Below are 22,446 nucleotides of genomic sequence, written 5' to 3' on the forward strand. Positions count from 1 at the left end.
AACAATGAAAGTAATAGAAATGGTTGAAAATACAGTAGTCTGAAATACAAGTCTGTGTGCGGGGGGGGAGGGACAGAGCAATTTATTCTATGTATTATGAATTTATTATTTGAAAATTACTGAGAAGGTTGTCAATGTGCTAACTGATCACAGAATGTACTTAATTGATGAGAGAAACACAGTTTTTGGTATATCTGACAAAATATTTGCACTAGCAATAGACAACTATTGTTGCTATTCAGTAGACTACTTAGTGGGACCTCTTCTGGTAAGCTCTGTAATCTCTGCTTGCTTGTGTTCAAAACAAATTAGTTCAAACTAGAATAAGTGCAGAGAGCTGCGAATATTTTGAGGGGAATGTAGGGTTTATCTTTTGTTATTGAGATAAAAAGACTGATAAAAATGTATAAAATCTGCGCTGTACTTCCATGGGTAGAAAGAGTGAGGTAGGTATCTTAAAAAACCCAAACAACCCCCCAAAAAACGCCAGCCCAAAACTGAGAGCAATTGAGGAAAAAAAATCCAAAAGACCATAATTCCACTTAAATCTCTAGGAATTTTTTGAAAAGGATTAGATATCCTTACTCCCTGTGGTGCTGGAGGATTGGATTTAGTAACCTAGAGGTCAATTTTAACGTTCACTTCTAATTTGTGGTTTATTTGTAAATATTTCTAAGGCTTTCTGTTCTGCTCGAAGTATATGTCCTGACCACATCTTCAGTGCTTATGACTGTCGGCAACAAAGAGCCCTTAAAACTCACTTCCTTTATAAGGATCACTTTTAAATTGTTTTATATTCTTTTGGTCTGTCTGTTCCCAGTACTGGGAAAGCCGGTATGTAATTTTGAATTGGAGCCAAAGTAGCATCTTCACAGTTTAACAGCTTGGCATTCTTTTTAATGACCCCTGCCATGTTTTCCAGGAGGTTATGTAGAGATGCCTGGCTGCCTTTTTCCTAGTTCTCTAGCAACCCTTACAGTCAAATAAATCTTCACAAGCCTATTTTAGATATTCCAAAAAACCAAGAGTAGCTGTGCTGTAACAGTCCATAGTCAGCTCATGTGTGCTACATTATAAATTATTACAAATCAGCCTTTCAAGTCATGTTAAATATTTCACATGGATTAGAATTGTTATGCTTTTTGAAAATGTGGTCTTAGCAATGAATAGGGAAATAAGCAGTTTTTCTATAGGTATTGGCCTCTTTCAACCCACTGATGATGAGATGATGGTAGCCTATCTATGGATGCGCTTTTGATGCTTAGAGGTGCACATATTCCTCTAACTCTTAGCCTTCTCTTGCACAGCTCAGTTTCTCCCTTTATAAAATGGTGTTATATTTATCTACTTATGTAGTATGTTTTAAAAATCCAAAGATGAAAAGTGCAACCTCAGAGATATATCCACACTAGAATAGTCTAGAAGTGGTTAGTCAGAGTGAGGAAGCACATGGTTATATAATGACCAAGTTAACTCGCGAAGAAATAGTGGGATGAGAAGGGAAATAAATTTTCACAGAGCTCTGTTGCACATCAGCAGAATGTTTCTAGAACCCAGGTGAACTCTTTAAAGCAAGCATGTATGTCTCTGAAACAAAGTTTGCTATGCAAAATACTTTAGTGTCATTCATCATTATGCCCAGGAAAATTTTATTTGGGATTCTGCAAAATCTTCCTGATTGTTGGTGTATAATAAATGGCAATCTCGACTACAGTGAAACTGATAGGCTGTCATTCATTTAGGATTTAGACGAAATAGTTCTATTTTCCCCTTCCCATTTCTTCTAGAACCTCTTCTGGTACAGGAGAGGGATATTGATTTACTGAGGCTTTAGCCATATAAAATGGAAGTAACATAAGGAGAAAGAATATTAACAGATTAAGAGAGTTGGTTCCTGTTCTGTTAATAAGTGTACTTGTCTACTGTCGTTTGATGTTATCTGTAGTGTGGAAAAGTGTTTGGACCATTATCTAATGACTATCCAGGAGACATCTGTGATGAAACTTGGTTTCAATATATGCACACTTGGTATTAAGATGATAATGACTCCTCCATTTCAGAGAGTGTTTTATTTCACTTTAGAACAGTCATTAATCCAGGGTTTTACATTTATGTATTTTATATGATGTTACTTTCCGTTTGCTGTTACAGACTTTGACGTTCAGTTCACAGAAAGAAAATTACATACATTTTACAGGAACTGTATTCTGTTTCTTTACAATTCTGAATCAGAAAAGCATCAGATTTTAGCCAGCTGAGAGGAAGTAAGAAGTTCCTAGTAAGTATTAATTGCAGATGTTGCTCTTCTTTTATCTCCTGATAGCTGAGCAGTGATCCCAACTGCCATTGCTGGCATTGCCAAGCTTCTAGCAAATGTAGCAGAGCACCATACGTGACCTCTGTGCTGGCAAATTAAGCTGGCTGGGTCTCAGAGGGAACGCTGATGTGATATTTCACAGTTGAGTAGAGAATAACCTGTTACCTGTTAAGGAGGTTAACACTTGTGTATACTAAGAAATTTCTGGAAGAATTTTGCTTAAATGAAGAATAAAACCTTTCACAAGAAACAGGAGTAACTACAGCAGTTTGCTGTTAGCTCTGTGTTAGTCCAAGATTGAGGCTTTAACAATATGTCTTGGAATGTATTAACTTGTCTACATGCATTGAAAAAGTAAATTAAAGAAATCAATTAACAACTCTGAATCTTTCTTATACTGCTAAATAACATGTGGGGAACAAAAATGTCTGCCAAAACCTCGTTTTCATTTTGAGTGCTGGAATATTTGCACAGTTGTATTTTTTTATGATAGCGTTTTCTGTGTTAGGTTGGTTGGTCTGTTGTACTACCTATTACCAGAGAGCCAGCTAGTAGAGGTGGATAACGTTGTTTAAACCTTCCCAACAATAATACGAAAATATGATTGCTCTAAATGTTGCAGTACAATTCAACTGTTTTGGATAATGGACCAGTAGGAACCTGTGTCTGCCTATTTGTTTGGGGAAAGGCTGAAACCTGGCCCAGAAGGGCTTTAGATGTTAGAGTGGCTTTGTAGTGATTCTGGAATCTCTCTTTCCCTACACCCATATGCCCACATTAGGTTCAGTCACATGCTAGATCTCCCATTCTCCATTAGTTTGCTAGGGAAGAAGAGAACTGCCACGGATCCAAGGAAAGGAAAAAGAAGTGTTCTTTCCCTAATCTTCCCACTGCTGAGTGAAGGTACCATGGGCCAAATTCATAGAATCACAGAATCATAGAATGGTTTGGGTTGGAAGGGACCTTAAAGATCATCTAGTGCCAATTCCTGCAGTTAGAATCATGACAACACTGTTATCATTACAGAACTCGTTTTTTCTTTCATCTTTTGCTTAGGTGACCACACGGGGCCGATTGACTTTGGCTGGTTGCCAAATGCCCACCCAGCTGCTCTCTCACTCTCTCACTCCCCCTCCTCAACAGGCCAGGGAGAGAAAGCAGATTGAAAAAGCTGCTTTAGTTGGATGAAGAAATAGACACATGATCTTGTAGGCCCAGAAAAGTAGGTAGAAGAGTGTACTGGCAATTTTCCACTGGAACTTGTTCCTGGAATAGAGTCATATTAAAAATGCTAGATAGGGGTTTTTTTCTGAAATAATTTGCAATTTTGGGGATAACTTTTTCAATTTGAGAGATAGTCTACATTCTAGCAAATGCATTGATTCCAACTATGATGTTTCTCCCATCGCTCTTTTCTCTATTGAAACACTCAGGAAAGGAAAGTTTTTCCGACTGTTAGCAGTTAACATAAGCCTGGGGTCCAGAACTTTGTTCAAAGTCATTACTTGATGGCAGAGCAATGATTGCTCATTGAACAATCTGTCTACCAAAAAAGGTGTTATACTCCATTGCAGTTAGTATATGTGGGTGAAATTTTGAAATAGCAGAAGTATTTCTTCTGATTATGCTGAAGCTAGTTGTCAGCTATTCTCTGAAACTGTGCTGTAGTTTGCATAGAGTTGAGTCTTTTGGCTAAAAATCATTTTAATAGAATATAAAGGAATTTTAAGAATCAACATTGGAATAGTAAATTCCAATGAACAGGAACTGAGTTTTCTATATCAGTATTTGATCCTGTTTGCTCATAATGTTTTCACAGTATAACAGACTATTTTAGAGCCACTATCAACGTTAAGAGACCATGGACTGACCCAAAGTGCTTTGTGCTGCCCAGGAATCTTTAAGTCAATCAAGTGCATTTTCTATGATTAAAACTAGCAAGCTTAAAGACTTGTTATACACAAGAATTTTATAAAAATGAAGGAATCGGGCTAGTAACTGCTTTTCGGATTAAGCATACTTTTCCCCCTCTCCACCTACTAAGACCTAAATTAAATCTGCCTTCAAGACATATTGATACATTGCATATTTACAAACTTAAGCAGTCATCAATTGAGGGTGGGGAATTTTTTCCTTTGTCATTAATAGGGATGGTAATATTTTCTAACAAGTGAAAGGAACACAGCAACATTCATGGTATTATTAGAGAAAAGAACAGCAGATGGAAGTAAGAGCATGAATAAGATCATTACAAATAAGTAATGTAAGTACAGGTACAGGTGTTTTCTGTGGTGGTGTTTTAAAAAAATCATTTGGAAGAAACAGAATCTTTTTGTGTTTCAGAATGAGAGGATTTATTACAGATTCATTTCCTAAGGAGAGGGATTTGTTGGTGGCTAAGCATGCAACAGAATAATATAGCAGAAAGTGGTGGAAAAATGTGTAACAGCAAAAATAAAATACAGTATAGGGAAAGAAACTAATAATAAAGATACATGTTTCCCTAGTTTTATGTATTATTTTCAGTTTGACTCTTTTCATCTGAATTCATTCAAAAAGCACAATATACTTGTAAATCTTTCAATAAGTATCCATCAACAAGAGAAAATCAATTTTTTCCTTACATGTGTATGCATGCACATTGAGCAGGAAATACTGAAAACAAACCAAATGCATTATCCTCTTTGATGGAGAAAAGCAGCTATATTTCTCCCAAGACTAATATTCTCTGAAGTTACGTTGTCTTCCTCTAGTCTAATTCCCAACCACCTCATGATGCATTGTGATTTTGTGCTTTTTTTTTTTTTCTTTTTAAAATGAGATTTGCAAATTCTTCTTATATTTACCTGTAAAATACAATGGCAATAATGAGGAGTTTTCTCATCCCTAACTCATTCCCAAATTTATCATTAATTCATTTTGAGTGTGTTCTGCGTGGATTAGTAGCTGTGCAAACATTATGCTATTCTGCCTCTATACTTCAGTGTATGCTTTGATGTATGTCTATGTATTAAAGGGACAAAATCCTAAGGTTGTGCTTCCCCTGACACCCAGCAGAAGAAAGAGAATTAGTCACTACTCGCTGTGAATGCTGTTGGAGAGTACAGTAGCCATGCTGTCTCTAGCAAGAGAAGTTGGCATTTTCAGTCAGGTTTGTGGTGAGGTTTTTGCAGACTTGTATGCTTTCACTGAAGAGCAAGGACCAATGACAGTAAACTGTAGAAGCAGGAAGAGGTTATTTTGTCTGAGCTCATTTGTGATTTGCTTTCCCTGTTTCGTATTTTAAAATAAAATAGTGTAGCAGGGGAAAAAATATAAATCACATTCATTTATTTTAGGTGTACTTGGTGAAATCCGTTCTGCCCACATAAAGCTCAACTCCTCCATTTTTATTAGACAAAGAGCAGAACAGTAACATACGTAAAATCTGCCCTTCCAATGTTTATGGCTGCTATGAAAAAGGAAACTAGAATATTTTTATGACCTGGCACTGGATTCTGTGGGGGCCTCTGGAATCTTTTGGCCTATCTCCATCCTACCATTCTGCTGACAAAGTGATTCACAATTCTGAGTCTTATGATATACAGAAGTGCTGCTATTCATTAGCACTGCTTGCACTTGTCTACATGGCTACCCTTTTTTCATTGTTTTTCCACACACAGCCTAAAGGGACTAAGTTAATGTACAGGATTTATAAAAGAATTGTAGGAAGCTGAAATATGTTAGTTTGCAGGTAGTTCCATAAGCAGAAGAATCCAAAGACATGACTTCTGTTGATTTGAGTGTCACTTTCCTGTGTACGTTGTCTAATAAAGCTTCATCAAATGCTGCAACTTTTCCCTGAGTGGGGGGAATTCGTACAATTTCTCTTCTGAACTTTATCTTTTCATTGTATTTATGGGTAATTGATACTTTTACTTAAACTGTCAATATGTGAAATTGGCAAAAACTAATATTTTCGGAAACAATGGGACAGTGAGCAAAATTGGGAGATAGCAAAATTGGGAGACAGCACACTCCTTTCTCTTTAGAAAAGGTTAGAAGTTGGAGTGGGGAAGGAGTAGGGATGTTTAAAACATGATCGCACAAGCTAGATCCAGATGTTTTGTTTTAATGAGTTATTGCTCCAGCTGTTACTGGTCTTCATCTGAAACTTAACTGCTGAAGTTGGTTTGAAAAACCCAATAGACTTTGTATTGAAGCGAAAGCATCAAAATGTCATATGTAGCATCTCTGTTATGTGGAGAATAACCTCCTAGCAATGAGCAGTAGCAAGTCAAAGCTGGCTATATCTCAAATCACTACAGCTTCTTCGTGATTGTATAATTATATCTTTAATTTTTGACTGGTATCTTCAATGGCTTGAGAAATAAAACTGGATTGTTTTCTTTGGGATCCACCCTCAATTAGTCATAGGAGCATTTCTACATTCTTTCTTTTGAAAACCTAATGTTAAGTATTTTAAATGTGTTAACAAAGCTAGCTGTCCCATCCATTTATAGTGCCAACGGGAAATCAAAACTCATATACAGTTCCCAATTTTAGAAGTGTAAGAAAGAATCACTTTTCCATGTATTTGTTACTCATTCGGATGAGTACATTTTATCTCTCTGAATAATTCCCTGTTGTTTTTCGTACTTTTATTTTGAAAATCATAGAATGGTTTGGGTTGGAAGGGACCTTTAAAGATCATCTAGTTCCAACCCCCCTGCCACAGGCGGGGACACCCTCCACTAGACCAGGTTGCCCAAAGCCCCATCCAACCTGGCCTTGAACACTTCCAGGGATGGGGCATCCGCAACCTCTCCGGGCAACCTGTTCTAGTGCCTCATCACCCTCACGTAATCTTTCTTCATGTTTAGTTTTATTCCTCATCTGATAACTGTCTACCTTGCTGAAACCAGCATGTAATTGTATTATTTCAGTTTTTACATGATGTTTATTGAGGTTAAACTCTCAAGAAACTCTGACAATATTGCAGAATTTTTGGTATTAGTGAACCCTGGCTTACACACTCTGCTAATGGAAGATATGTATCTAATACCAAGTAGCAAAATAAACTTAAAAATAAAAAGTTAATGTTTCTTAACAAAAAATCTTCATTAGATGTTTCCAAAGCTTAGAGCTGTTTTGGTGGATTTTTTTAGGCACTGTAATACAACAGTAAATATATCTAAGCAGTATCAGCATTTGGTTTGACAAGCTGGAATAAATTTCTGATGTTTTTCCTTACTCAGGGAAACTACCGCTTCATGAAACTTTTACTGGCTCGTAGAGGGAACTGGATGCAGAAGGACTTGGAGGATATGACACCATTACATTTAACAACACGTCACAAAAGCCCAAAATGTTTAGCTTTGTTGCTAAAACATATGGCACCTGGAGAAGTGGATACCCAGGATAGAAACAAGGTAAAAATACCGCTTATTTTAAGACAATACTTGCAGTAGCTTTAGAAATTGGTGTTACATCAAACAGTTGTGTTTGAAAAATTATTTCAATCATAACAAACTTTTTCTGAGTCTTAGTGGCTAACGCTGGTATTATAATGATCACCTTTAGAAATATTCATATTTTCCTGATGATAATAATGTAGAAGTTCATTGCACTGAGTTCATTGACATTCTTGTTGAGAGTACATAGAATAATAAAGGATTCAAAACCAACTGGTTTTAAGGTCTAAATCTTTGTGTAACATTGTGATCTGTGTTAGAATGTGGATATCATGTGCTTATCTTGCTTTTCTTCCTTGGAAAAAACATACATTTGGAATCATTTAATGATAACAGTTACTAGAAAACTTTGTGCAAAGGGCCTTCAAAGTATTTGTCAGTACCAAAGGTGAGTTTAAAGAAAAAAAAAAAGGAAATTCCTTTGGTGCTGAGCTGAATGCAGGTTTGCTGTTGGCAGACATGCTTCCTAACATCAAGTGATTGCTTTCACTCTGCACTGGGGCCACTAAAATGGTGATGATATTGACACAGCTGTCCACAGGTGCTACCCTTTAGAAATGTGTGGTGGGTTAGCTTTTGCCAGCAGCCAATTGCCCCTCCAGCCACTTTCTCACTCCCTCTCCTCAATGGGACAGATGGAGAATAGGTTGAAAAAGCTCATAGGTTGAGATTAAGATTGCACACCAGTTACTGTCATGGGCAAAACAGACTCAACTTAAAGAAAAATAGTTTCATTTGTTGCCGGTTAAAATAGTTTTGGATAGTGAGAAACAGAGAAAAATTAAACACCACCTTCAAACAACCCTCACCTGTCCCACTTTTTCCTAGCTCAACTTTACTCCTTCATTTACATTCACAAGGATGATCCAAGGGTAAAAATATCCCTAGACTAAATCTATCTAGTCAACTGTCCTTTTTTCTGTATCTCTGTAAGTAAAAATGGGCAATTTTTAGAGCCTCCTAGTCATAAAGGGCTTTTTGGCCAGGGATAGAATGTGATGGCATTTGTCAAGAAGGTTTTCTAACAGAGACAATAAAAAGTATGAAGTTGGTTTTGTTTTTATTATCATCATCATCATCAAATGGACCAATTGGCAGCAGAAGGTCTGCTATCAATGCATATGCACTGTTGCTTCCATGATTGCATTACTTAGTGAGAGGGATGTGATGATGAAGTTGATTGACATGCTGGCATGAGACTTAGAAGCAGGGCACCAGTTACTCACTTTGGCATTTGTTTTGTGAAACTGCAGACTCCCTTGGGAGAAAATGTAATCTTAACATCTTCAGAGCTTTACGTTACTACGTTCTTAGAATAAAGTCCTTCAGACTGATTTTTTGCATTTGTAGTGACAACAGTTGCTTGAAAGGCCAGGAAATTTCCAGCTGACTTTCCAGTTGTATCATATAGTGCATATATCGTCATGAGTTGTCTGATGTCCCTTTGCAAAGTCAAGTCATGCTCTACCACATCAATAAAACTACGAGCCTGCTTCAGAGGCACACTGACCTCTAAGAGCCTCAGAAATAATCTACTGATGTTTGTTAAAAAGGACTATCATGACCAGCCAGGAGAGATGATGGATCTTAGAAGGAAAGTAGTATAGTTCTTAAACAACTGACTTACTATTACTCTTCATACAGAGAGGACTGCCAGTCCACAGTAATAGCACACTAACCCATTTTAATAGAAGGAATAGTTATTTAGCATAACAACTGTAATGTAACTGTATTTTTTGAGGTACTCAGATTAGTGTGGTTCTTACGTTTGAGTGCTTAGCAATGCTTGATTTAAAACTGATGTGAAACGGTTGCCTCCATTAGTATTAATAGTAGGGTGTGAGGAGACATAGGACTTTCACACACAGTCCTGACAGACATTCTAGGTAAAGGGTTTCTTGTGTTTCTGCATAATATTTAAATTTCATGTGCTTGAGCAGTTTGTGTATCCTGAAATCTGAGAGAGACTTCTTTCAAAGAATCCAGAGATACGAATGTTCCCTAATCCCAATTTTTTCCCCAAGGATATAGTAACAAAAAGTGAGACACTGCAAATGTAAACAGCAAAAGAAGGACCAAAAAACAGTTATGTAACTACCATTGGCAAGGTAGGCATGGTATCTAATACAACTGGAACCGTTACTGATGATGGAGGCTTTTTAGGCATTGAACAGGAGGGTCTCCTTCCCACAATTTGTAAGTGATCTTGGAACTGGTGCAAAAACTCTCCACACCAGGCACTAATCTACCACTGATTCAAATGCGACTGCAAACCTGATCAAGTGCATTAGAATCAGCTGATAATCAACATATAGCTTGGCAAGGCTGGTCTTAGTGGAAATCATCATTCCATAGCTCATGTGGTGGGTTTTCATTCTACCACAAAAGGACATAGTAAGAGAAGGGGACTGGACTTTCTAGTGGTGTTACTGCTTAAACTCTAAATTCCTTATCTGATTTTCTCATTTAGGAAGCAGGATAAGAGAGCTGCAAGCCCAGTTTCTAACAAATGAATCATCTGTCCCCTCTGGACAATGGAGTTGAACCAGCCTGTGCCCTAGCAATCAGCTGTTTGCCTTCCAGGATATTCTAACATGTATCGTGGAAACCCTGGCTATAATTACAGCAGTCATTCTGGAGAGGTCATGCTGACTTCCTGACCATGTTAATTAATTAACAAAGGTGTATGGAAACCTGCCAAAACCTTTTAGGAACCTTGCCTGCCGTTTAGCAGATTTCCAAGGCAGTATTAAAGGATTGCCAGATTTCCCACAAAATGTAGAGCACTTTTATTCCAATTCATGCCATGAGTAGTCACAGTAGCAATGATGGAATTCAGGTTGATGAAGGGCGATCCAACAAGTTTGACCCTGTTGGGCACATAGCTTATTTGTTTCCCTTACTGCAACTTTGCGCATCAAGATTGTCAAGTGTAATTCCTGAACATGAGAGAGAAAACCGTCTTTTACATCTGCTTCCATGTAGGCAACTGACTGAAAAGCAAGTTGTAGGTGAGAGAAGCCAGTAAACCAAGACTACATTGGCCTCCTGGTAATCAAAAGGTTTTGCTTTCATTGCAACTATCTGTTTTGTGAGATACTGGTCAGCTCCCCTTAAGAAATAACATTTGTTAACTTATTACAAATTTCTACTGCTGGAAGTTTTTTGATTTCAAATCCTGACAGGCTGTGATGGTTTGAACATGCATTATGGTGTTAGGCTATATGTTGTTGTATGTGGCATCAGTTATCAGACCTTTCCTTGTAGCCCCTCCAGTTATGTCTTAGAATGAGCTCGTTTTCAGTGAACTACCAAGTAGACAAAAATTATTATGTTACCATGGTACTAAACTAACAGCTTAAAGCAACAAACAAAAATTAGGCTCCTTTTTGCCTTCCTCCTTTACAGGGACGTTAAGGATACGAAACTGAAGTCCTATGTTCTATCTTGCTGTTCAAGGGTGTTAATCCAGGGTATCATAATGATAGGCTTATACACAAATGTCCAGCAGCAGTTACTTCTTTCAATTTTCAAATCAAATTGCCATGTAGTATTTTGCAGGGGGGAGCAGAGAAGAGAGATGGGAAATAAAATTCATTCTGTATCTTACAAACCTCTGCTACTTGGCAGTTGGGAGAGATGTGTCTGATAAATAAAATACTTGTTAATATACCAATGGTTTAGTGTTCAAAAAAACCTCGCACATTGGTTTGCCTATGTAATTATGAACATTGATACTGCCCATAAAAAGCCACTGGCAGTCAGGAATTGGCAATAGGAGCATGGATTGTCTTTTGATGTTTTGTTGGACTGCCGTTGTTGGTGGGCATTAGATTCAGTAATATTCAACCTTAGAATTCTGAGTGATCAAGGACAGTGCAGAAAGTCAAAACCTTTGCTCAAGATGGTTCCAAGTTCAGTATCAGTATTCAGTGCCATCTTGTTCTAGGGGAGAGTAACCTTGTTATGTGCTTCTCCATCAATTTGTGTTATTCCAAGAGATTTCCAAATTTAAGAGGGACCAAACTAATTACTGCAGTTGTTCAATAGTGCAGCTCTGGTGCTGAGGTCTGCTTCAGATGATCATTCTAACATGGACCTGATTGCTTAATACCAAGCTCAGATATTTTCTCCAGGTCTGAAATAGCTGCATTTGATGGCATTGCCCTGTTGACTGGCTAAGTAGCATGTACCGTATTCTCCTGCCATACTCCAAGAAATCCTCATATGAAGCAAGTAATCTTCTACTAGAATTACTTATATTCCAAGCATGAGGGCTTCTCAGTGTGGGTCTCATGTAAGATGATGTAGCTTAGACCTAATTTAGACCTCAGTAGCAAAGATGTGTGAGCATCTCTACTCTTACTTAGGTGGATGGACCTCTGGTTCAGTTTTGTTTAAAGCCTGTTTTCCAGTGATTTTGAGTTGTAATCCACCCTAGGTACATGTGCTCCATTTTCTGTCAGTCCTCTTGACTGAAGTGTAACAAAAGATTGCTCATTTACCCATTGTTTAAAGCTGGTTTTACCTGTGGTCCCTCCCCTCTGCTCAGCACTGGTGGCACCACAAATGGAATGCTGTGTCTACTTCTGGGTTCTCCAGTGCAGTAAGGGCATAGACATACTGGAGCAAGTCCAGTGGATTGGCACAAAAGTGATTAACAAATTGGAGCAGCTAACATCAAGGAGAGTCTGAGAGACCTGCAGATGTTTAGCTTGAAGAAGAGACAGTTCAGGCGTGATTTTACCAATGTGTATAAATACCTGATGGGAGGCAGTAAAGAAGATGGAACGAGACTCTTCTGAGTGGTCTCCAGTGAACAGGTAAGAGGGAATGGGCACAAGTTTGAAATATAATAAATTCTGTTTAAACCTGAGAAATATTTTTTTTTTTTACTGTGACGGAGGTAAAACACTAGAACTGGTTGTCCAGAGAGGTTATGGAGTCTCTATCTATGGAGGTAACTCAAAATCTAACTGGACAGTGTCCTGATCAGTCTGTTGACTCTGCTTCGAGCAGAGGAGTTGGATTAGATGATCTCTTTCATTCTGTGAAAATGTAGTTAAATCATATTTTGAGTTCTAACCAACTCTAATTTTCATCTTGTATTCATTTTTCAATGTGTTTGTAAAACTTGTGAATATTGTGTTCCAGCAAACTGCATTGCATTGGAGTGCCTACTACAATAACCCAGAGCATGTGAAACTTCTTATAAAACATGATTCGAATATTGGAATCCCTGATATTGAAGGAAAAATCCCACTTCACTGGGCAGCTAACAACAAGGACCCTAGTGCAATTCACACAGTGAAATGTATTCTGGTAAGAAAGTCTATTATATAACACTTTCTGTATTTATTATTTTACTCTGATAGAAATATTTTTTGTTCTCTTGAAATTTTTCATTTTAGTCCACTGACTCTTTGAGAATAAAATAATTTGCTTTTCCTGATCTCCAGAATTTTGTAAGAAATCATCAGAAATATTTTTGCTCTCTTGAAAAGGGTTTCCTTGAGTTCTGTGGGTGAATATCTTTGCTCTAACTCATGGACTATGTATATTCTCTTAATTAGTTTGATGTGTGTAACTATTAATTTGGGGGGGGAAGGGAAGGGCGAAGGGTTTGCAAGTTCTCCTAATTAAAATGGCCACTCATATTACTCATCTCAGTTGCATCTTGCACACCAATTTCTTTGTTTTGTGTCTTTTCTTTATTATTTGAAAGTTTATTCCTCGTTTGAAAGTTTATTCCTAGTTAACTGTAATAAAAAGTCTAATTTAATTTGGTCTTTCAAGTCAGAATTCTGGGAAATAGTTGATCAATTACCAGTCAGCCCATGATCAGTTTATTAAGAGAATTTCCAAATATTTTTCTGTACAGATTTAATAATTTTTGATGGCATATTTTGTCTTTCTGCAGTATTTCAGTTTCATTTCTACAGGCAGTTATAATGAGTACAATGAAATCCTGTGCTCAGGTTGATTTTTACCTTGATTTTTATTTTGTGGAAATCTCTGAACTTCATGGAAAGATACAGAAGTCTCAGTTGAATTTTCCTCTTATATTACAACAATCTCTATATATCTTTGTCCTTCAAAGGTTTTTCAGAACTAGACACATATTGATTGTAAGCTAACTACAATGACTTCTATGTCTGGTTGCCTGATTAGCTTGCAAGTTGAGAACGTAAGTGTAGCATATGAGAATTTGCTTTGCTTTTCTTCAAATCACATTGATAATCTTACTGATACTTTTTTTACTATAAAAATAGTTTTGGAGAAGTTTCCAGTGTTAAATTAGTGTGATTTTAATTCTGTATTACTTCTATTTATTCAAGATATTTGTAATTTGGACTCAGTTGTGAAATAATTTGTCACAAACAACATTTTGTCACAAAGTTTTAGTTTGTATATACCATCTACTTTTCTGCCACACTAGAGAAATAAATTTGCTGAAAAGTAGGTAAGGATTGCTGTATTCAAATACAGAATTTTTCAAGCATTAGATAGTCAAAGTAAATGTTTTTAAAAGTTGTGGTGGGTTGGCCCCAGCCAACGACCTAACACCCGCACAGCCACTCACCCCTCTTGTGAGACTGGGAGAAAACAGAAGGAAGGCAAGAAGACTTGTAGATAAAGATAATGACAGTTTAGAACGGAAAGCAAAAGCTATGTGCAAAAAAAGGAATTTATTTACTACTTCCCATCAGCAGGCAGATGTTAGCCACCCCCCAGGAAAGTGGAAAAAAGAGCTTCAGCACACTTAATTGTTGCTTGGGAAGACAAATCGTGTAGCCATGAGCATCGCCCCTGCCTCCTCCTTTCCCTGAGCTTTTTTTGTTTAGCATGATGCTATATGGTATGGAATATTGCTTGGGCCAATTTGGGTCAGCTGTCCCAGCTGCATCCCCTCCCAATCTCTTGCCCACCCCCAGCCCACTCACTGGGGAGGAGCAGGGGAGCAGGACAGGGCAGGGCATGAAAAAGAGAAATCCTTGATTCTGTGCAAGCACTATTCAGTAATAGCCAAAACATTGGTGTGTTATCAGCAGTTTTAATCACAGATACAAAGTGCAGCACCGTACCTGCTGCTTCAAGGAGAATTAACTCCATCCCAGCCAGATGCACTACGAAAGGTCAAAGATACCTTTCTCCTTACTGAAGGTGTTCTCAAAGATTCTCTTTTGGTAATACAGAATCATTACCATTGACCATGTCCTGGTTTTTTGTTTTGATTTGTTTTTTTTCATTTGACAGTTAAAAAGAGTGTATTCTTGATTCCAGCTAGGCTTTTTCATGCATCAACTAAATTGTTTATATTCCAAATAGTCATACCTATATATGCTTATTGATGGAGTAAGATAATAACAAGTTTAAATGAAAAAGTAATTTAGCTACAGAAAAGCTAAAGTTGATGATACAGAAACTAGGTAATCTGTTGATTGAATCTGCGGTTGAGTATAAATACCTTTTTTTTTTTATTGCTGGTGCCTCTGAGTTTAATCCTCTAGTAAGATCTTTTCTTCACTCCAAAGTGAAGTATTTTTCTTACTTGTCTTGATAGATATCTACCTGGCAGAGCTCACAATCTTCCCCTCCTTTCTTAGCTACTTTTTACCATATTACCCAGTTCCAAATCTGTTGTCCAAGCATCACCTTTGGTCCTCATTCATCTCTAGGTCTTCACATCCATGTTCACTTGATACTTTTTCACGTTCTTTCTGTGTGATATTTCTAATGTATGTACCCATACAGGTAAAATTTCTGTCATCTTGTGTCTTAACTTACAAAATTGCATTTCTAAGTTCATGAGAATATTGTCTTGTAGTGATAGCAGTGCAAAAGGCCTACAACTCTGTGTCACGATTGCCTCTCTACTTTCTTAATCACATGCAACACAAACCATTTGTCTTTGCTTTCGTGATAGAGTGCTATAAGGTGTACGCTATGTGTCATTGCTCAGAAAGCAGTCAGATATTGATATCTACCTCTGGTCAATCTGTGTTGGCAGCCTTTGTTGCCTGCTAAGTTATGAAAAACAACACTGTTGTTGTTTCTCTCATGTTATCTTTAGCACTCTGGAAGAATTCCCCAGAAAATTATTTTTCTCTAGTGTCCTACTCAGAATTCTCCAGTGCTATTTAGAAAAACTTGACGAAAGTTAAGCTGCTGGGTTTATTGAGACCACAGTCTATCATACTGAAAAATACTGTCTCATTTTTCTCTGCTCTGCCATCTGGATGTGTCCATTTGTTGTCTCCTGGATCGTCTTTCTGTTTTATGTTTGTATAGTACTTAGCCCATTGGGATTGTCAAAATAAACAATAATGAAAAGAGCTCAACTGAATGCTGAAGTAGTAGGTTGGGTTTGCAGGAGCGACAGTTATGCACAAATTGGTTATGTCTAATATTGAAATCCATGAAATACAGCAAAAATGGAAGTCATTATGTATTTGGAAAGTAAGCATGTGAAGTAGACAGAAACTCCAATCTGGAGATCCTCTCATGGTCAACTTCCTTTTCCACCTTTCCAGATTCAGCAGTGCTTGGTTACATGAAAAATGTTGGGAAGATGTAAGGAGAAAAGAACAGAATAAGGTTCCATTAATATGATGAAGCAACTGCTTAGTACTCTGTCTATTTTGTATCTCTTCTCTTTATTTATTCTTCATGGTAAGAGACATGACATTTATTTATACAACATTCTCCATTACTGCCTACAATTCCATGGTTCTAACTGCTGCAGAAAAATGTGTAGCTTCTGTTTCTTCTGTGTATTGTGCTTAAAATATTAATATAGTATGACAGTTTAATTATAGCTAGTTTTACACCAAAACCACTTAAAATCCAAAGAAATTATACTCTTGAATGTAGGCAGAAAGAGGCCTAGAAAATTTTAGTTTAAGTGGCCAAAAATTCCCAAACACGTGAGTACTTTGAGACTATGAATAGTGGCTTTGTCATTAAAAGATTCTTTAGTATTTTGCAAAAGTAACATTTTTTAGTATGGAGATATGTTCTGGGGAACATCTGTGACTTTCAGCCAGGAGTTTTAGGAGTCATTTATTTAATATCTTGTTCTTTTAGAAGGCTTGAAACTTAGCTTTCCACATTACATCAATAAATTATAGGTAAAGTGAAGAAGCATTGGTTTTCTTTTTTGTCTATTTTGTTCAAACAGGTTTTCCTCTGGTGGAGTTAGAATTCCAGTAATAAGTTCTGTGCATATCATCATTCATTTTTAGTCATTCTTAAAAGTGATTCTCAAAAAGATCACTTCTGAATTTTTGCAGTGGGCTCTATACTCCCCCTGCTGAGCTCTTAGAATAGACAGAAAGTAAGTGTATTATCAGTTAGCTTTCTCTTGAGAATTATTAAAGCTGGGGAAGAACATAAAACTTCACTTTTCACTGTAATGGCTCAGATAAATGTTTTTGAATGCTTATTAGAAGTGTTATCCGTGCTTTGATTATTGTAGTTTGTCCATGTAACAATCTTAACTTTGATTGTATTTTTATTTAGGAGATTCACATTTATCAATTTTACATTTTTAATAGATTATCTGGTATTGTACAAGTGGCTAGATATAGTAATGAACTACAGTATGTTTCAAGTATGTTAATTTTTTTCTCTAGCAAAACATGGCTAACTACTGATATCTAAAACTCTGATGCAGTTTTTTAATGAGACAAGCAACTTAATTAGCATTTACATACATTATGCAAAGTCTGTAAAAGTTTAATTTTAGAAAACTTATATTAATCAAATATTAGGAGGTTTAAGCTGACACTGTTAAAAAGTGAGACAGTAAGAAGCAAGGAACCAGAGCGTTGCAGAGTTGAGTTTGCTACAGCAGTATTAATTTAGCCAGATTGCCCTTAGAAAATATGGTTACATATAACTCTAAATTTAATCTATTAAATAGAACATATAGAATGTACAACCTTGGTCAATGAATATTTGGGTAGAAGCCATAACTCTTCAATTTCCTGACTTTCTGCTTCTTGATTTATCATTCTGAATGTTAGATGTTAGTTTTCTATGTAATAGTTACTACTTTTGAAATAATGCAAATACAGGTGATTTTATGGCCTATTTGTGTACCTACTGAAGTCGATAGGAAAAAATGCAATTAGTTTAGTGAGAAAGGAATCAGGAAGTTGCTTTAACTGTTAACAAGCTGCACTGATCACAATCTCTCCCTCCTCTTTCATAGGTATATTGTAAGTATGGCGCTGTATTTTCAGAAGGATTGTTTTTCTTGGTTATCACAGGTTAAACCCACTCTAGTGTTGGAAGTTAAAATTCTCAGGACTACATCCCTTTTTTCTGTTGCACAGAGTTCTCATGACTTAAGTGAATTGTTCTGAATTGTTGGAGATAGAACAGCAGACTTGGAATCATAGAACCATAGAATGATTTTGGTTGGAAGGGACCTTAAAGACCATTTAGTTCCAACCCCCCTGCCACGGGCAGGGACACCCTCCACTAGACCAGGCTGCCCAAAGCCCCATCCAACGTGGCCTTCAACACTTCCAGGGAGGGGGCATCCACAGCTTCTCTGGGCAACCTGTTCCTTGTGCCTCACCATGCTCACAGTGAAGAATTTCTTCCTTCTATCTAATCTAAATCTACCGTCTTTCAGTTTAAAGCCATTACCCCTTGTCCTATCACTACATGTCCTTGTAAAAAGTCTCTCTCCAGCTTTCATTACTCCCTGTAGTTTATTTAAGCTCTTGTTTTGCTTCTGCTCTAGATGTTTAGTGTCCTGCATCCTGAGTTTCTATTGGTTTATTGTTTACCATTTTCTTTAGAGAGACCTCTTTTTTTCAGTAAAGTGAAGTTTGAATTTCATGGGCCTTTGATATTTGCCGTTTGGAGATCTCTGCAACGCTAAGATGATGTTCATTTGTACCTGTTCTGTTCTTTTGCCTGAGAAAGAAAGTCATGAAGATAAATCTGTCCAGAAAAAAGTTGATGAGAGAGGAAACTATAATATGAAACTACATAGCTAGGGGCCTTATGTGAAAGTAATTTAGCATATTTTTTAAGAAAATGTGATGAAAAGTCAAGTTATATCTATTAATGCCTATGTTATATGATCAAATGACTAATCACAATACTTTAAAAGTTTTTTTTAATAAAAATTAAGCCCATTACACATGGATACATTAATTAGAAGTACTCTCTAACTTATTTCTATCCTGTCAGCTAAAGACCTTGACATCTCCTTTAGAAATACTCTGATAGTCATGTGGTTTTAACATGCTAGAAAAGTATCACAGTGAAAGCCATAAGATTAACTTGTGCAAAAAGGGGAGTGTCCTAGGAGAAAAATACGAAGATATAGCTGTCATGTTCAACTTAGAACATCAAGTAAGAAGATCTAGTTATTTTTACAAGAGCCTGAGTTAGTGTTTTAAAGATCTGTGTAAGGAGCCACTTGCACAACAGGCTGGTAATACAACTACAGGGTATGTACCGAAAATCAGGTCTTATAAAATAATTAAGTATATAAAAAAAAATTCCCTAAGAAATACTTTAAAAATAGCCTGTACTGTAACAAAAATATTTAGTTGTAGAGCTATATTCTCCTGAACAAGGACAGTTCACCTCCTTATTATAAGACTCAAAAAACCACCAATCTGTAAAGAGTATATAGTTTTTCTCTTCAACTTAAATGTTTTTTTTAATTTTGTGTTAATTTTTTTTAAAGGAAGCTGCACCTACAGAATCTCTGCTTAACTGGCAAGACTATGAAGGACGAACTCCCCTTCATTTTGCTGTTGCTGATGGGAATGTAGCAGTGGTTGATGTCCTGACCTCCTATGAAGGCTGCAATGTGACATCTTATGACAACTTGTTTCGAACTCCCCTACACTGGGCAGCCTTACTTGGTAAAACTGGATAATGCTGAAGTCATTTAATAATTAATTGACTGTGGTGTTTAATCTTTGTCTCTGTTTTTTATTTAATTCCAGCCTGGTATTATGATAACTAATGTCTTAGACCAATTATATTTTCTGCTAGAAGAGGATTAGAAGTTTGCGTGTAGACTGTGGGGTTTTTTTTAGCTTCAGATTCTTCAAAGCATTGTAAAATGCATGACTTCAGCAGGCTATATATGCTCATGATTTAAGAACAATTAGACCATATTGAGATGTTCTTGCATATGTAGCTTTGTTCACAGGTAAAAAAAAACCCTGGTACGCTAGAGCAGTGGGGTCTGAAGTAGGGTGTGCACACTCCAGCGTACATGCAAGACAACCCATTGGGGTGCATGAAGAAAATACTAGAACTTCTCTTTAATTTTTAGCTGAAAAAGTAAGAACACTTTACTAATATTTAATATATGGATTGATGCTAGCACCCTCACTGGGTCCATATGTAAGACAATCACATAGAGAGCTGCCTGAGGGAAGTTAGTGCTCCACAGCGCAGAGTTAGTGCTCCACATCATCACTCATTGGTTCACTTTCAGCTTATTGCAGTTTACGTGTGCCCAGTTAAGTGGATTTATGGATTATATTATCTAGATTTTACTAAACTACTCCTAACAAAACAGACAAGTGACTTAAGAAGATTCCCGCAAAGAAACCTGTGTTGGTTTTGCGTGGCAAGGTTTTGGTAGCGGGGGGCTACAGGGGTGGCTTCTGTGAGAAGCTGCTAGAAGCTTCCCCTGTGTCTGACAGAGCCAATGCCAGCCGGCTCCAAGATGGGCCCGCCGCTGGCCAAGGCCAAGCCAATCAGCACCTCTGTGATAACATATTTAAGAAAGAGAAAAAAAACAGCGCTTTTGCAGCCGGAGAGAGGAGTGAGAAGATGTAAGAAACTCTGCAGACACCAAGGTCAGTGCAGAAGGAGGGGCAGGAGGTGCTCCAGGCGCCGGAGCAGAGATCCCCCTGCAGCCTGTGGTGAAGACCATGGTGAAGCAGGCTGTCCCCCTGCAGCCCATGGAGGAAGGATGAGGGGGTGTAGAGATTCCACCTGCAGCCCGTGGAGGACCCCACACCAGAGCAGGTGGAGACACCTGAAGGAGGCTGTGGCCCCATGGGAAGCCCAGGCTGGAGCAAGCTCCTGGCAGGACCTGTGGATCCGTGGAGAGAGGAGCCCACGCCAGAGCAGGTTTGCTGACAGGACTTGTGACCCCGTGGGGGACCCACACTGGAGCAGTTTGCTCCTGAAGGTCTGCACCCCATGGAGGGGACTCACGTTGGAGAAGTTCATGAAGGACTGTCTCCCGTGAGAGGGACCCCACGCTGGAGCAGGGGAATGATGAGAGGAGTCCTCCCCCTGAGGATGAAGAAGCGGCAGAAACACCGCGTGATGAACTGACCGTAACCCCCACTCCCCATCCCCCTGTGCCGCTGAGGGGGGCGGAGGTTGAAGCCGGGAGTGAAGTTGAGCCCGGGAAGATGGGAGGGGTGGGGGGAGGTGTTTTTAAGATTTGGTTTTATTTCTCATTCCTCTACTCTGTTTTGCTTAGTAATAAATAAGATGAATTCCCTCTCTAAGTTCGGTCTGTTTTGCTCGTGATGATAATTACAGAATGACCTCTCCCTGTCCTTATCTCTACCCGTAAGTTTTTTTTTAGTTATACCTTTTCTCCCCTGTCTAGAGAAGGAGGGGAGTGAGTGAGCAGCTCTGGTGGGCACCTGGCCCCCAGCCAGGGTCGACCAACTACAAAACCGCAGATAATCTGATAATGCCAGCACAAGTGAACAAAAAGAAAGTGGCAGAGCTGACACTTCTCCTACCCCTAGTACAAGCTCTTCATCAGAGACCTTATGACAATCTAATCAGATCTGACAAGAAGTTTTATTCAGATAAAGTTTTTTTTTCTGTTCAGATTGCTACCCTGAGACTCAAATTATACCCTTGCATATGTGAATTTTGCACGGTTTGGTTTTACAGGTTACAAAACTGAATCCCTGCAAAACAGATAAAAACCTGATTAAATATAAATAGTCTAAATACAGGGAAACACAACTCATAAAATGACAGGTACAAGAATAATGTAGAGAAATGTAGAAAATTGACCTCCTATTTTCCGTTCTTCTATGTGCAGGTGGAAAAATATACACCATGTACTGGATAAAAAGAATATTCAAACTCTCTCTCCTTTTAACAGGCTTCATCCCCATGACCCTTAGGGACACTGCAGACAAAGAATGCCAGTAAAACAATCAGATTGCTCACTGGAACGAGTTACTGCAACTCCATTGACAATATACATGTAGTTTGATTATGTTTATTTAAAAAAAAAAGTGTTCTCAGATTTGCATTTACATTCAAGTAGTGATATTGAATTTTTACAGAGAAATTGTGAAACATTTTAAGTGTCATAGGATTGGTCTCCTAAAGAAATGGTCATTATCATTTGGTTCTGTCCAAGAAGCAAAATTTATCGTGTTTTGAAATTGATTGTATTTAAGAGAGAATTTTTGTCTGTTGGAAAAATGGTTTGTCCGATCAATGTGGAATAAAGGGGGGGGAAGATCTGCCAAGACCTCCAGAGTCCTTTGTGAACTTGATGAGGTCTCTAGGTGGCATATGCCCATGGGGAACTTCTGATTGGTAAATAATGATTAATTTTTAGGGTTCTGTTTTTAAGTTAGATAGTGGATGCTGTATTTAGATCTCAAAGAGTCTAAAATGTTACTAACTGGGTTAACA

At 37.8% G+C, this 22,446-nt stretch overlaps 1 protein-coding gene across 2 annotated transcripts in view; it reads left to right on the forward strand.

Moving 5' to 3' along the window:
- INVS (inversin) overlaps window positions 1-22,446 on the forward strand; it is a 98,263-nt gene that overhangs the window by 33,615 nt on the left and 42,202 nt on the right. For both annotated transcript variants that reach the window (XM_075744593.1, XM_075744592.1), the window contains 3 exons: window positions 7,555-7,728; window positions 12,925-13,092; window positions 19,487-19,667. In XM_075744593.1, coding sequence (XP_075600708.1) covers window positions 7,555-7,728; window positions 12,925-13,092; window positions 19,487-19,667 — 523 coding nt within the window. The remainder of the gene's footprint in view (window positions 1-7,554; window positions 7,729-12,924; window positions 13,093-19,486; window positions 19,668-22,446) is intronic.

The sequence above is a fragment of the Balearica regulorum genome, chromosome 2, assembly GCF_011004875.1.
Source record: "Balearica regulorum gibbericeps isolate bBalReg1 chromosome 2, bBalReg1.pri, whole genome shotgun sequence".
NCBI classification, from domain to species: domain Eukaryota; kingdom Metazoa; phylum Chordata; class Aves; order Gruiformes; family Gruidae; genus Balearica; species Balearica regulorum.